The following is a 14,906-nucleotide window of genomic DNA, read 5'->3' as shown; positions in this document are numbered from 1 at the left end:
CTGTGGCCCTGAGGCCTTCCCCTCCATGGCCTTACAGATATTAAAACCAACCGATCTCTGTGGCACGGGCATGCTATTGGGTGGTTCTGCTCTCTCCTGAGTCTGTGAGAAGTTCTGAGAGATGAAGCCCCTCCACAGTTACTCTAAATTCTGTGGGACCCCACAACCGGAGTAGAAGGCAGCCAGAGTGAATGCTGCTGGCCAGTCAGTAGGCAGAGTGCGAGCTGGCCATAAAGAGGCTGTGCCAAATCCACTCTTTTGTTTTGTTTTGTTTTTTTGGTTTTTTTTTTTTTTTGGAGCTGAGGACCGAACCCAGGGTCTTGCGCTTGCTAGGCAAGCGCTCTACCACTGAGCTAAATCCCCAACCCCAAATCCACTGTTTTTGACAGCCTGTTTGTCTTATTAGTTCTCCCCATGAAAATCTGCCCAAAGTATACAGAATCTCGAAATCCAAAAGAAGGGAGTTCGGAAGGCCGTCCACCCTGTTCCTGAACGCAGGGAACACAAGTCAGATCTGCACCTGAAAGTCATCCTGAGCTGTGGTTTCCTTCCTTCCCTCCCTGCGATTTGGCCACGTCTCGGCTCCTCATGTGTTTTGCTAGGGCTGTAGAGGGTAGCTCTGTATTGCACCTAAGAGTGAAATACCTGTGACCTGGGGTCTTAGTGACTTTGGAAGAAAGACGAAGGACAAAGAGCAGTGGTATCAGCCAGGTTCGTCCATGATGCCTGCCACGGGTTAGAACTGGCACCAGTGAGCAGGCCACCCTGCGTGGTGTGCTTCTTGCAAGCTACATGCTAGACTTCCTGCTTTACATGACTCCTGGGAGTAAAACGTTGTCCTCGTTCTGTGGCTGAAGGAGAGTTGTGAACCACCCACGGTCACCATGATTATAGTCCAAGCCAACTTTTCCATAGCACCACATGCTGTCCTACCAAGGGAACTAGAACGTTGTTCCCCATAGAGACATCACTCACAGGGGTCCTGACTCTTCAAGAGCCAGGCTGAAGCTGGGCTATGTGGGGCCATTGGTACAAGGAAATGTATCTGCTCACCCTAATTGCCAGGCCAGCAGACTGAGCCAAGTTGGTTGTGTGCTCACCAAGCAACAATGGACCCAGCCTCAGTCAGGGACGTGGTGGTGAAAGAGATGGATGGTTACAGGCAGCTGGGGTGCCCTTTATCCCCTGGCTGAAAGGCCACTCTGTCCGTTGAGATGAAAGCTGTCCTTACTTTTCACAGTGTGGTTTCTGTCAGATTCTTCTTTCTTTTCAGTGATCCAAGCACCAAATATCCACATTGACAGCTACGATGAAAATTCTCTCAGCTTTACCCTGACCATGGACGGTGACATCAAGGTAATTCAGAGTTCTCAGAGTGGCAGTGGGGTGGGGCTTTCCTTTGCACAGGAACTCACGTGTCTTAGTGCAGGGAGCTTAGGAGACAGGAAGGCCTAATCTGGGGGTGCTGAAATACCAGACCTGGGTTGTTTCCTTCCCCCCACGAAAAACAACTGGAGTCTCCACATGTAATTATTCTGCCTCAGCCTGGTGCCTTTCTTCTTTAACCATATAATTAAATGGTTCACAGCTCCAGCGCATAGAAAGACTTGGTGTTAAGAGAATATGTGTACCCTGTAATTTTCATCTTTATTGGATTTCCTGGTACTCGCGCTAATGCCGGAGTTCTCGTTGTGGTAGGGCAAGCTTCTGGGGACAATGAGATGCCTTGGAAACCCATTGCTTTGTGTCTCCCATAGCCACAGTCTCCCCTCCTCTGCTACTGCCAGTCCCTGGGAGCACCCGTCTGCATAACCCGCTCTACCACGGTTATCCGTCCCTGTGATCTAGTGAATCGAAACCCACTTTAATAATACCGTTTCCCATCTGATGCTTCCTCTCTCCGTCCCTCTCCACCTCTGCTGTTGTGGCAGGATGGTCGTCAGAGTCCTTGTGCCACTCTTTCAGTACACTTGCAATCCTGTCTGCTCTTGGTTTTCAGAGAGGAATCACAAAATAGAAGCCTTTGAATGGACCTTCGTCGCTAGCGTTTGGTCATCAAGACTTTTCTTTTTCTTATTTTCCCACATGTAATGGTTTTTCTTTTAGAACCTTCTCTAATGGAAAACTTGGGGAAGGAAGTCTTTCTTGATTTGGGGGGTTTTATAAACCAGCCTTTATATTGGCCTCTTGACCTTGACTAAGAGGACATCCTGAACTGAGATATCCACTTACTGTGAATAACTGAATGTACTTAATGGTACCGTAAATAGAAGCTTATTAAAAATCAGAAGAGACACCTGTCCGTTGAAAGAGACAAGGCGTCTGAAGAGGCCAGCTGTGCCTGGTGTAGCCATCGTGTCCTCTGAGCGTGTCAGCAGATCGTGTCTCATGCTTTCTGGTTCTTGGCAGGTCAATGGCTATGTGGTGAACCTTTTCTGGTCATTTGATGCCCACAAACAAGAAAAGAAAACCTTGAACTTCCGAGGAGGAAGCTCGCTGTCACACAAAGGTAACTCCCTGAGCTGTGTTGCTATGTAAGCGGGGAGGAGTAAGGTAGATCAGTGCTTTCTGGGGAGTGGAGCTTGGCGGGGTGGGGCTGGAAGTGAGAGGGGTTTTCTCTGGAGATGGTTTTTACAGGCAGTCCTTGCCCACTGAGGACACCATCTGCTTCCTTCTGAGGCAGGTAGAGTCTTTACTTGCTGTCTCCTCAAGCCTTCCTCCAAACCTCCTGGTCCTCCGTGGAAACTGGAACAAGGGAAGAGGCAGAACCTGTAAGCAGCCAGATTAGCTCCAGTGGGTGATTTTGCGCTGTAGGAATCCATCCATATTCCTTTACCTGCTTCCTCCTAGTCTGACTCCCCTCAGCTGGTAAGAGGTAGCACAGGCCCTGCTGAGCGGTCAGCGTTCAGTAGATTTGTCAACCACACAGAAGAACAAACAACTGAGAGGTGGAGGCCTGGTCTTTGCCTACTCTGTGCTAAGTGCGAGCTCTATTAAAATTCGTTAGCCTGGAAGATTCTAATGTATTTCTAAGAGAAAACCTTCAGTACCAAAGGCTGCTTGTGGGTGCTGTGAATGGCTTGGGAGCTTTCTTCTTTCCTCTTCTTCCAGACTGCTTGAAAGGACTGTCAATCACAGTTTTATTCCCTCCTCCTTAGTCCTATGGAGGAAATCACATGAGTGTTGTCACTGTCATCATCTTCGTTATTTATTATTACATTGTGTCTCTGCCGGGAATTAAACCCCGAACCTTGTGCATGCTAGGCAAATCCTCTGCAGCTGAACTAGCTCACAGCCCTTGGTTTTTCATAAACCGCATAGCTCAGGTTGGCCCAACACTCACTCCGTAGCTCAGGTTGACCTCCCGTTGCCAGTTCTCCTGTCTTAACCAGTTGGGTGCTTGGGTTGTAGCTCTGACTTTAACTGGGATTGCTCTCATGAACATGGCTGGTTGATCATTTACTGGGGCAAGGGCAACTTCTCAGTGGCTACACCACTGAAGAAAAGGACTCCCCATTCCCCAGCCGGTGTTTACTGTAGCAGACCATGGATGTCCTTGTTCACAGTTGTTGAGACCCTATTTGATCTCCTAGGATAGTCAGATTGATGGGTGTGAATCTCAAACCTCCTGCCACACAAGGCCAATGTGAATTGTATGCCCACAGGGTCAGCTTTAGATCTTATCCAGTCTCTAGGACTTACGTTGCTAAATACTAGTACATAGTAGATGAATTGAAAAGTGGGTGCGTGTAAGCCCAACCAAATCCTTGGCTGTCACCCCACATCCATTCAACCACAGCATCCCCCTTTCTTCTTTTCACAGTGAGCAATCTGACAGCTCATACGTCCTATGAGGTTTCTGCCTGGGCCAAGACAGACTTGGGGGACAGTCCTCTGGCCTTTGAGCACATCTTGACCAGAGGCATCAGTCCACCTGCTCCTAGTCTCAAAGCCAAGGCCATCAATCAGACTGCAGTGGAGTGCATCTGGACTGGCCCCAAGAATGTGGTAAGTGGACAAGAATGACCATCCCAAGTTAGTCTGAATCCTCCCAAGCCTAAGCCCCCAGACAGACATGGGGATTTCTTCTCTGCTGCTCTTGCTTCTTTTCCTAAACGCAAGTTGCTGCTCAGGCCAGCGTAGGATTACCCTCTGAAGGGACCTGACATCCCAGCCATCCCCCTGCTTCCCTGACCTTACTCTGCTGTCCTCAGAGATACCCTGATATTTGTCACTGGGTAGGCCACACATGATGGAGTGTTGCTGTATTTATGTGCTAAGGAATTCATCCTGGGTGGTGGGCTTGGTCACATCTTTAATTTAATAGTGTCTTCTTTTGCATGGCCCTTATGTGATGCTGACTAAATGACAGTGAAAAAGATCCTCAGCTCCCTCCATGCCCCACCCCTCCCCCACACTCCCTTGCACCTTGAGGAGAGTCTACCCACAAGTAAGAGGCCCAGCTTGGTGCTGGCCCACTTGTCCCACTCACTGAGCAGCCCTCCAGAGTAAATAAGGTGTAGCCTTCAACACAGTGGGGCAGCACACAGGGTCAGGGCCTCTCTTTACATGCCTGTTTAAAAAAGTAGCCTCCCTGTGCCATGTTCCCTCTGGCTTGTGCATTCTCTGGTCACACACAGCCACCTTTAAGAGGTGATGAGTGAAACAAGGCCTGCTGTGGGCAGCCGGCCGTATCCTGCTCCCATCTCATCATTGAGCATTGTGGCAGCGCTCACGGTTGTGAGGGACTTTTCTTCTCCCCCAACTCCCATGGCTCTGGGGTCCCTTCCTAGTCACCCCACCTCATGCTCCTCAGACCCCATTATAAAGAGATCATCCTCCTCCTGAGGACCGGGCCTCCCTTAAGCCACGTGACTCACTTCTTCCTTCCTTGCTCTCCCATGTGCATTTGCTCCTTTCAGTTAACCGTTCCCCCCACCCCCAGGCCGCCTTTCCGATCATTACCTAAGCTCCCTCTTCTCCAAGCTTTCAGCTGCTGAGCCGAGTCACAGGAAGTAACTCCATGGTCTCGGAGACACCCTGTCAGCCTCCTCTCTGTGCCCAGGACACCTGCAGACACTGCTCTCTTTCTTCAGGCACTTGGCCTCCTGTGCATACACTCAGGGGAGGAAGTATTCTGATCCCACTTTATCTCCTTCAGCTTGTTCCTTCCCACGTAGAGGGACTCAGCTGTCATTCCTTGCCTGCCTGCTTAGCCCAGTTCCCACTCCCCCAGCCTGAGATTCCCTCGGCTTCCTGCACGGACCCATAGAATGTGCTTTGAACACAGCCTTGGTCACATGAAGTTCAGGGCCTCTATTGCATCAACACACTTCACCCTGGAGGGAGCACACGCCTTGCTGTCTCCAGCCAGTGGTGTGCATCTCCAAGGTCATCTCATGGGCAGACAGCCTGCTGGAGCCACAGTTCATTTTCTGCACTCTAGGCAGCAGGAGAGCTGGAAGATAGGCGTCCTGCCATTAGAAGAAGCTCCTGGACCACCCTGCAGGGCACTTCTGCTTACCTCTCATCGGCCGACATCTTGTTACTGGCTCTTCTAGCTTCCAGGGTGGTAGAGAAAGCAGGGTTCTACTAAAGGAAATGGGGGTGCTGGGAAGGCTAGCTGCATCTGTCCTCCTGGGTCCGGCCCACATGCGGCTGAGATTCCCATGCTCACTTGACAACCTCCCCGGCTTCCCAGCCCACAGTGCAGCCACTCAGCTCGCCTGTCTCTGCTGTTGGATTGTATGATGTGAAGGGTTGAGTACCTCTCTGGACACTTCACACAGGCCTCGGGGCAGCATCCAGTGCTTCCTTTTCTGTCATAGCTGAATAGGTTCTTTTTCCCTTCTCTGCCCATCCCTCCTCAGGCAGAAGCTCTGTGTCAACAGGAGCTGCTTCATGGTCACTTTTGCAGGTGCACACTGGGCATGCCCATTCCTAAGCATGGTCGACATAATAAAGGTTGACGAGGATTTCTCTGTGTACTTTACAAGCACTTCCAAGGTTTTAAGTCAGCAGTTTCCAACCACGAGGACACCGACCCCTCAGCTGATGGTGTTTCTCCTTCTCTGCCTTCACTAGGTGTATGGTATTTTCTACGCCACATCCTTCCTCGACCTCTACCGAAACCCTAAGAGTTTAACTACTTCACTCCACAATAAGACAGTCATTGTCAGCAAGGATGAGCAGTATTTGTTTCTGGTAAGCTTTCTACACCTGAGTTCCAGTATTCAAAGATGTATTAAGGCCTCAGGGCTCTTGAGTTCCACCCTAGAATTGGGGCCCTGGGGACCTGGGTGCATCTTCTGCGTAAGTTCCCACAGGCAGCTTCCTAAGTGCAGCTCAGTGGTGGAGCATTGGTCACGAGGCAAATGAATCACAAATCCAGACAGATAGAAAGCCTTTGTCCAGTCCACTCGTAGCACTCTAGCATCTGTAGTTTCCGCGTACGTAGGCCAGAATGTGAGAAAGGCGTAGGCTGCCCTGCCTTGCTTGCTGTTGAGGTGAAGAATGCCATGACCTAAAGCAACTTGCAGAAGAAAGGGGTGATTTCATCTTACAAGTTAGAGTCCGTCACTGAGGGACCTCAAGGCAGGGAGCAGAGGCAGGAGCTGATGCAGAGGCCACAGAGGAGTGCTGCTTCAGTGGCTTGCCTCCTGAGACTTGCTTAGTTTGCTCTCTCATAGAACCCAGGACCACCTGCCTAGGGCGGCACTGCCTAGAGTGGGCTGGTCACATCCATTATCAATCAAGCATCTGGCCCAGAGACTTCCCCACGGGCTAAGTAATGGAGGTAACTCACACCTGACGTTCCCTCTTTCCAGACGACTCTAAGACGTGCAGGGTTAAGGAGACAAATGAGGCTGGCACACTGGCCAGTATTACTGATGAGAACCAGAGGTCTGATGACAACCCAAGTAAATTATAGCTTGTCCATGGATAATAGATGGATGTATTCATGGATAGAATGTGGAGCGACTGTCCCAAGGAAGGCAGTACTGATGTACCATATGGGAAAACATCCAAGTCCATATTTCTCAGTTTTAGGAGGGAAAGCATAGTTGTATGAAAAAGATTTTTTTACAAGATAAGCTGCACACGTGTGTGTGTGTGTGTGTGTGTGTGTGTGTGTGTGTGTGTGTGTATTTTTTTAAGGGTTTATTTTATTTATTTATTTATTTATTTATTTATTTATTTATTTTTTGGTTCTTTTTTTCCGGAGCTGGGGACCAAACCCAGGGCCTTGCGCTTCCTAGGCAAGCGCTCTACCACTGAGCTAAATCCCCAACCCCTTGTGTGTGTATTTATATAGCATATCTATGCTTACATTTGTCTGGTCAGGGAACGATTTTATATTGTGCTAATCAAATTTTAATTGTGATCGTGCGTCACTAGCTTATTGGAAAGCAGTTTAACAGTGGTGGTTATGAGCTTGTGTGCTATTGTTTTTCCTATGTGTGCTTGGGCCCTAGGTCCGGGTGTTGATCCCTTACCAAGGGCCGTCCTCCGACTACGTTGTGGTGAAGATGATCCCAGACAGCAGGCTTCCACCTCGGCACCTACATGCCGTCCAAATAGGCAAGACCTCAGCAGTCATCAAGTGGGAGTCACCCTACGACTCTCCTGACCAGGACCTGGTGAGTCAGAGGCAAGGCCTGTAGGCTGCTGTGCCTATTTGTGGCTTGCTTTGGGAGAGGAGAGTGGGGTAAAAGGGGTCTGGTAATACAGCAGGTAACACAGGCACAGTAGATCAGATTAGATCAACAGGCCTTGTCCCCATGGCTGTGTGGTCAAAGACAGACCTTCACAGGGACCCCTTCTGAGTTGGCCCTCCTCCATCATTCCCTGCCACTATATTTCCTGGTCCTTTCTCACCTATCCACGTCCCCTTCATTAACCCGAGCTGAGCACTGGAAGGCCTGTGGGCCAAATCCAGACTAGGGATGATTATTTTAAATTAACGTTTAACTGGAACGGGCCATACCCATCTGCTTACTTATAACTCCTGTGTGCTTTTGTGCTATTAGCAATAGGATTATTTGTGGCTGAGATCCTAAGACCTTCAACACCTAAAATAGCTACCATCTAGATTTTTTTCCAGAGAGTTTGCTATCCCTTGCTAAAAAATAAAAGTTCAAGGCACCGATCCTAGAAATACCCCACTCTTCCTTACTGTGGACTGCTGCAACCTCTGTCCTTCAGCCCCTACACCCAAGCAGTGTGGTTCCCTCTTGGCTGCTGAGTCTGTTCCTAGAGATCAAGTTTCCTGTGTGTCCTTCCCTCTGCACTCCCTGTATAAGAAACAGCCTGAGTGAAAGAGAGAGCAGGCAGGGCTCTCCATGGCCTTCCCTCTGACAGTGTCCAGAAGCTGTTGACAGGACAAAGAGACAGAAGCCTAGCTTCTAATGCCACAACAAATATGGCCTTCCATAGAGTGTCTTACCTTCCTCCCAGCTTTTCACTCCCTCTTCTTCCTTTTGCATTGTCCTGCTTCCCTGTTTCCCTCTTCCTTCCTTTTTCTTATCTTCCTTCCTCCTCTGTTCTTCTTTCTCTTTTTTCTTTCCCCCTCCCTTCCCATCACTCATCTAGCTGATACCTATGCACGTCATTCTGGGTGTACTTGCTCATTATGAGAAGGACCCTGGCTATACCACAGACTTTCCGAAGGGCATTAAAACTTTGAGGTTCAGAATGGTCAGCCCCATACCTGAGTTCTATATCTAACTGCACGTTGGAAGGATAGGAAAGAGAATTGTATCTCTGTGGAATGCACACAGACATTGTCTCCTGTTATTATTCCCTGAACAAGGTGGTAGGTTAACTGTTTCATGGCTGTGGCAGTTGGAATAAGAATGGCCCCTTAGACTCATATATTTGAATACTCTGTCACCAGGGAGTAGAACTGTTTGAAAGGATTAGAAGGTTTAAGAGATGTGGTCATGTTGGAAGAATGGTGTCCCTACAGGTGAGCTTTGAGGTTCAGGAGTTTGGGGATCCGGAAGTAAAGCTCTCAGCTAGTCAGCACTGTTTGTACAACCATGCTCCCCACCGTGATGATCATGGTCCAACCTCTAAAACTAAATGCTTTCTCTTATAAGAGTGACCTTGGCCATGGCATCTCTCCACAGCCATAGAACGGTGACTAAAACAATGGTATTTATATTGTGTAAAGTATTGTTAATAACTAGTAGTTGATTTAAAGTAAAGGACCTTGCTTCTGACCGCCACTTAGAGTCTCCCTCTGTCTTTCTTAGTTCTACGCCATTGCAGTGAAAGATCTGATCCGAAAGACGGACAGGAGCTACAAAGTCAGATCCCGCAACAGTACTGTGGAGTACAGCCTTAGCAAGCTGGAGCCTGGAGGGAAATACCATATCATTGTCCAGCTGGGAAACATGAGCAAGGACTCCAGCATAAAAATCACCACCGGTGAGCCCTGCCACACAGTAGGCGACCATGTCACTGCAGCCTGGGCATAGACAGAGGAGGTCCATAGCATCTTAAGATGCCCAAGCACTCTCCTTCTCTGCCCTGCTACAGCAGTCCCAGGCAGGGATGTGGGTTTTTCTGGACTGTGGTAAGGGGATCATGGCTTAGTGGGCTGATACAGACTCTGTATATAAATATACAGAGTGTGTGTATATATATATACACACACACATATATATATACTCTAATGTATATGATATATATAATGTATATCTGCAAAAGACTTCAAGAATACAGAAAATAAGAGAACACATATATTCTCTATCTATACATATATACTATATATATTTGTGTGTGTATATGCAATTGGAGGACTTACACTCAGAGTATCTAGAGTGCTAGGCAAGTACTCTACCACTGAGCCACATCCAACCTCTGAGTCTTTTTCACACTACCCTCCCTTAGCATGTCTTACAAGAGGCGTGCTCCAGAGAGCTAAGAAAGCCGACAGCATTTCCCAGTTGACAGTGCCCTCATGTTGATCAGACAGGTCGGATGGAGGGCAATGAGGCCCTGTGCTGACTGTCAGTCAGGCTCACGACGGATGAGAGAGTCATGAACTCAGTTGACTCAATGTCAGCAAACAGTATCAGTGGTTGTCACCTGGGTCCAGGCCCAGCTAGCCTGGTGACAAGGTGGTGGACTGGGACCAATCTCCATGTCCTCCTCAGGGCCCCTGTGTCCAGATATAACTTGTTCTCCCTCCTCGTTCCTTGCTGCCTCTGCCCGCCATCTGCTTTTGTCTGCCCTTGATTCCCAAGGGCTGTGATTTTAGCTACTGTCCAAGATCTCAAGGTTAAAGGACTAATGACAATGACAACGGGGGTCATACCGAGCAGCACATGTGTTTTATGTTCGTTATCCCAGCCCTTGGATGCTGGGAGTCACTTTAGCCTTTTTCTAGGTGAGGAAACAAAGGTTTTGATACATGTCTACTAACTGCGACTTGCTTTAATCTTTCACTCTCAGTCTCATTGTCAGCACCTGATGCCTTAAAAATCATAACCGAAAACGACCACGTTCTCCTCTTTTGGAAAAGTCTAGCTTTAAAGGAAAAGCAGTTCAATGAAACCAGGGTAAGTCCCTCCTGCAGCCTCAATGACTCTGAACCTCTAGCCGTAACTCTGCTTTAGAGATGGGTTCATTAACAGCTGGAAGACAGCGTGACGAAGGAAGGCAGGCCCCGGGCAGTAGTGAACGGGAGAAAGCAAGGACCATATGTGGATGACGAAATGTTTACATTAAGCACACGAATGCCTGCACTCAGCACTCAGCAGCCTCACACTCGTCCTCGGCACAGAGCAATGGGTGCAGGCGTCCTGAAACTGGACTGTGCCCTCCTCTTCCCGACCCTTGGACAACTAGGTTCTGCTTCCAGCACCAGGAAACAGAGCCACACTCTCAACCTAGCACCTTGTCATTGTCTCCCCAGAATAATTAGAAGGATCAAGAAATACTTTTGCTTTGCTATTGGCCGGCCGGTACTTTGTCCACCAATGGGAAAGGAGGAGGGATGAGATCCAAGCCATTTACCCAGGAGGGTGGACTCACTGAGGAGAGCTGGCTTGATCCCCTTGAAGGCAAAGTGTGAGCACAGTAGGGCTGTGAGGATCCAGCTCCCCGCCTGGAGGAGCAGTGTAGACAAAGAGTCCAAGGGTTTAAAGCAGTGTAACCTGAGAGCCAGGCTCAGACGGCGAGGACCTTGGAAGTCCTCATCATCTGTGAGACTCCTCACAGCTCCCATATCTGTGATATCTACATGGTAAATTCCCTTAAGAATATCAAATCCACCCAGAAATACTCCAGTTTTGAAAGTGTACTGAACAGTAAAGTCTTCCAGCAGCCATGAGCAGGAAAAGAACGGCCCCTAGCAAGCTAATGAGGAAGACACGGAGCCCGCAAAGATCTTTGGGGGAGTAGCGCTAGTGTGGGGAGCAGCTGGGAATGACCCTCTGGGACTATAAGTTAGAAGTTCTGGAAGGCTCTTTGGTAATGCTTATCAGAAACATTGAAACGTTCACATTCTCAACCTAGTTATCCTAAAGATTTTACCCTGAAAAAGTAATGCATTAAAATCTGATATGGTCTACTTCATGATAGGAAGAAGAAACATAAATGCCTAACAGGAAGGGAAGTACAGGTGGCTTGTATACATTGTACCATTTTTCATTGTTTCATTGTTACGTGTTTTACAAACGTTCCACACTGGATTCCCACCAGATAGTAAATATTGATTACTAGCTTGTAAGAAGAGCGGTGGGTGTAGGATGCCAGGCAGGTGTTAGGAGGCCCCGCTTGGCAGCCAGTTGCCACTAGGGGAGCCTATCTGGGCAGCAGAAGCCCAGCTTTGGGTTGAGAGTACAGGTCAGGGGTCTATTTCCAGTGGAGCATGCAGGCACAGCTCTCTTCCTGACTTAGCATTACAGACAGGTCCATGGAGTAGGAACAGGGGCTGACAATGTGGTGGGCTCCGGTGTGGACAGAGTTTGGCACTGGAATGTTTGGAGGGCAAGCAGCGAAGCTGGCCACCAGCCTGAGCCCAGCTGGCATCTGGGGTCTAGCCTGTCACTTTTCTAGCGCAACAGTCAGGGATTTCCCGAGTCGACGAGGGGGGACATTATTTCATCCTGTCTTCCTGAGAAGCACTTAAGCAGGTCGAAATGTGTTTTAGAAAGATCATCAGAAAAAAAAAAAAAAAAAGCTTAGAGCTTCTAAGCTTACAACCTGCTTAAGTGCTTCTGTGTCTTAAGTGCATCAGGCTGTCTGGCTCTGGGATCAGACTAGAAAGAGCTAGAAAGCAAGGAGACAGAAAATGAATGACAGTGGAATCTCTGGTAGGGAGACATCTACCTCCCTTTCTGATTGCTTCCTCTCCCCACCTTCCACCCCCACATCTTCCCTTCACCCACTGCCCACTGCCCACTGCCACCAGGAGGTGTCACTAGTCAGATGCCTTACTGCAGAGTGTCACTGAGATGCCTGGTTCTCCGAGGCATTGATACTGCTGGCCACAAGCAGCTGTGCTCCCAAACTTTGGGTATGTGACCGTTGAAATGGTTCTTCCCCTGGCCATACATTGCACTTCCTCTTATGCACATTGTTAGGTAGGGTAAGTCCTGTTTTCTGAGTTCAGTATCACAATCACACCATCAAAAGAACTAGCAAGAACACTGAGGTACATTAGCATCTATAAAAGCCTGCAGTAAGGTCTCCCCTATAGCTGGAGCTGCTAACAGAAACCTTCAGGTCCTTCATTCAAGCCTCTGAGTGGTCTGGTGTGTGCTTGTCTACAGGGCTACGAAATACACATGTTTGACAGTGCCGTGAATCTCACCGCTTACCTTGGGAATACTACTGACAATTTCTTTAAAGTGTCCAACCTGAAGATGGGTCACAATTACACTTTCACGGTCCAGGCTCGATGTCTCTTTGGTAGCCAGATCTGCGGGGAGCCTGCCGTGCTGCTGTATGACGAACTGAGCTCAGGTGAGCTGCCGTGTGGCCGTCTGCTCTGGGTTCGTTCTGAGGAGGGAGAGGCATGTGATGATTTTCCTGATGGTCTTTCTAAAACCTTTCAAGTACTGCCTGTGTGCCAGAGACAGTCACTTAGGTGCCGACTTAGTTGGGTACTAATGTAGTTGATAAATACCTCTTCTGCCCATGGTACTGTGGTTGCAAGGCACCCCACTGAGTGGTGTATTAGTTCCTTTATTCCCTTGTTACTGGGACTAGATAGATACAAGAAGCAAGTTGAGACTGGAAGGATTTGGCTGCTGGTTTGGAGAGATAGTGCAGCATGGAGAAGGCATGGCAGCAGGAGCCTGAGGCGCTGCCTAGCGCTCTTAGCACGTGGGAAGCAGAAGTAACCTGTTGGCACTTGGCTCGTTCCTTTTCTTCCTCCATTCCCTCCAAGCCCCAAGCCCATGGGGACAGTGCCACCTACATTGCAGGTGGGTCTTTCTTACTTACTTCCTCTGAAAGACCCTTGCAGAAACACCTAGAAATATGTCCCATAGGATGGGGTAAATACAATCAAGCTGACAAGGCTAACCATCGGACTAGAAGAACAGGAGTTTTGTTGACCTTACTCACCCCATCTTGGACGGTTAGCACTTCCCGAGTAAACCCCTCTTAGATAGTGGATGCCTCCTTCCTCCGTCTCCCTCTGGACAGTCCTGGCAGAGTCAAGACCCTGGGAAAGTCCTACAGAAAACAAACAGCAAAAGTCTTGATAACAGACTTTCTCCCTAATAAGCCCTGGTTTTAAGCAAAACCACTTATTAGTCTGTGCAATACACATTGGAAAAACAGTCATGAGGTCTCCCAACAGCTGGTTTTAGGGAGTCAAGCTGATTAGGATCTCAGAGGTCCAGCCACTCCTCCACCTTATCATTTGGGATAGGCTGGAAAATATTAATATTAATTTCCTGGTTAGAAAATGAAAGAAATTTAGAGACCATACGTACTGAACTGCTAGATTAAGCCCACATGACATGGCTGTTCTCTGGTCCATTTTAACGGGCATTCTGCCCATCTGCTTTCTCTGTGGGATCTCCCACCATATCAGGAGGCTGTGCCCAAGGAAGGACGGCCTCCTTTGCTAAAACTGAATCCAAACCTTCATTCCTTGCCCCAAGTTTAGACTAGCCCCAAGATTTGAAACGAGAGAAGTTTAGTCACTCTCAAGACCACGGCCCCAACTACAACAGGTGGGGAGTTGAAGGACGGGGACTGGCCCTTCTTCAGAGCCCCAGTGGGTACCGGATCTCATGAGCCACCTAAAGCCGAAGCTGGCATCTGTTTAAGACCTTGAGAAGGCAGCATCGCTGAGAGGCTCTAGACGGCTGATTGGCTTAGGAGCCAGCTTTCAGAGTCAGCTGTGTATGGAAACATTGTTTCTCTTTTTTTACTTAAGAGAAAGGGGGGGGGACCCATAAAACTTCATGAGCTGTTGAGTCACTGCCGCGGTAAAGGAATCTCGTTTATATCACTTAACGGAGCTTCAGGTAATTGCAATGTAGAGTGACTTTGGTGCCAAGTAGGGGAAATAATTGCAATCTCGTTAATTAGTGGTCTGATTTCACATCCTCTTATGGAAGGCAAGCAAGCGGCCTTAAGTAATAATGCTAATGAAATCAGCGTTGATGCCCCAACAAAGGTCTCCCTTCCAAGAGATTATCTAAATAACCAACAAGGCGGTGATTAGGAGGCTAATGTAATTACTGTATTTGCATGTGCAAGGCCCACAGTCTACCGGCTCCTGGTAAGCACTTGGGAGACATCGGCCTTCATGCATGTGCTGGAACATGTCACAAGAAAAGCAAGCCGGTTGTGTGGAACCCTTGTAAACGCTGAGCTTTTTTTTTTCTTTCTATTTTGGTGGGTGGGCGGGGCATGGAGAAGTTGCCTGGTCC

The 14,906-nt window shown here is 48.6% G+C and overlaps 1 protein-coding gene across 2 annotated transcripts in view; it reads left to right on the top strand.

The window, feature by feature from the left end:
* The window catches only part of Sorl1 (sortilin related receptor 1), a 162,746-nt gene that overhangs the window by 142,455 nt on the left and 5,385 nt on the right, over window positions 1-14,906 (top strand). For both annotated transcript variants that reach the window (XM_063265102.1, NM_053519.1), the window contains 8 exon segments: window positions 1,274-1,356; window positions 2,410-2,509; window positions 3,824-4,008; window positions 6,085-6,204; window positions 7,476-7,640; window positions 9,258-9,432; window positions 10,462-10,568; window positions 12,786-12,978. In XM_063265102.1, the coding sequence (XP_063121172.1) occupies window positions 1,274-1,356; window positions 2,410-2,509; window positions 3,824-4,008; window positions 6,085-6,204; window positions 7,476-7,640; window positions 9,258-9,432; window positions 10,462-10,568; window positions 12,786-12,978 (1,128 nt within the window).

This window comes from Rattus norvegicus, chromosome 8 (assembly GCF_036323735.1).
Source record: "Rattus norvegicus strain BN/NHsdMcwi chromosome 8, GRCr8, whole genome shotgun sequence".
In the NCBI taxonomy this organism is placed as follows: domain Eukaryota; kingdom Metazoa; phylum Chordata; class Mammalia; order Rodentia; family Muridae; genus Rattus; species Rattus norvegicus.
Note: the sequence above shows the minus strand (reverse complement) of the source record. Positions and strands in the feature narration are given on the sequence as shown.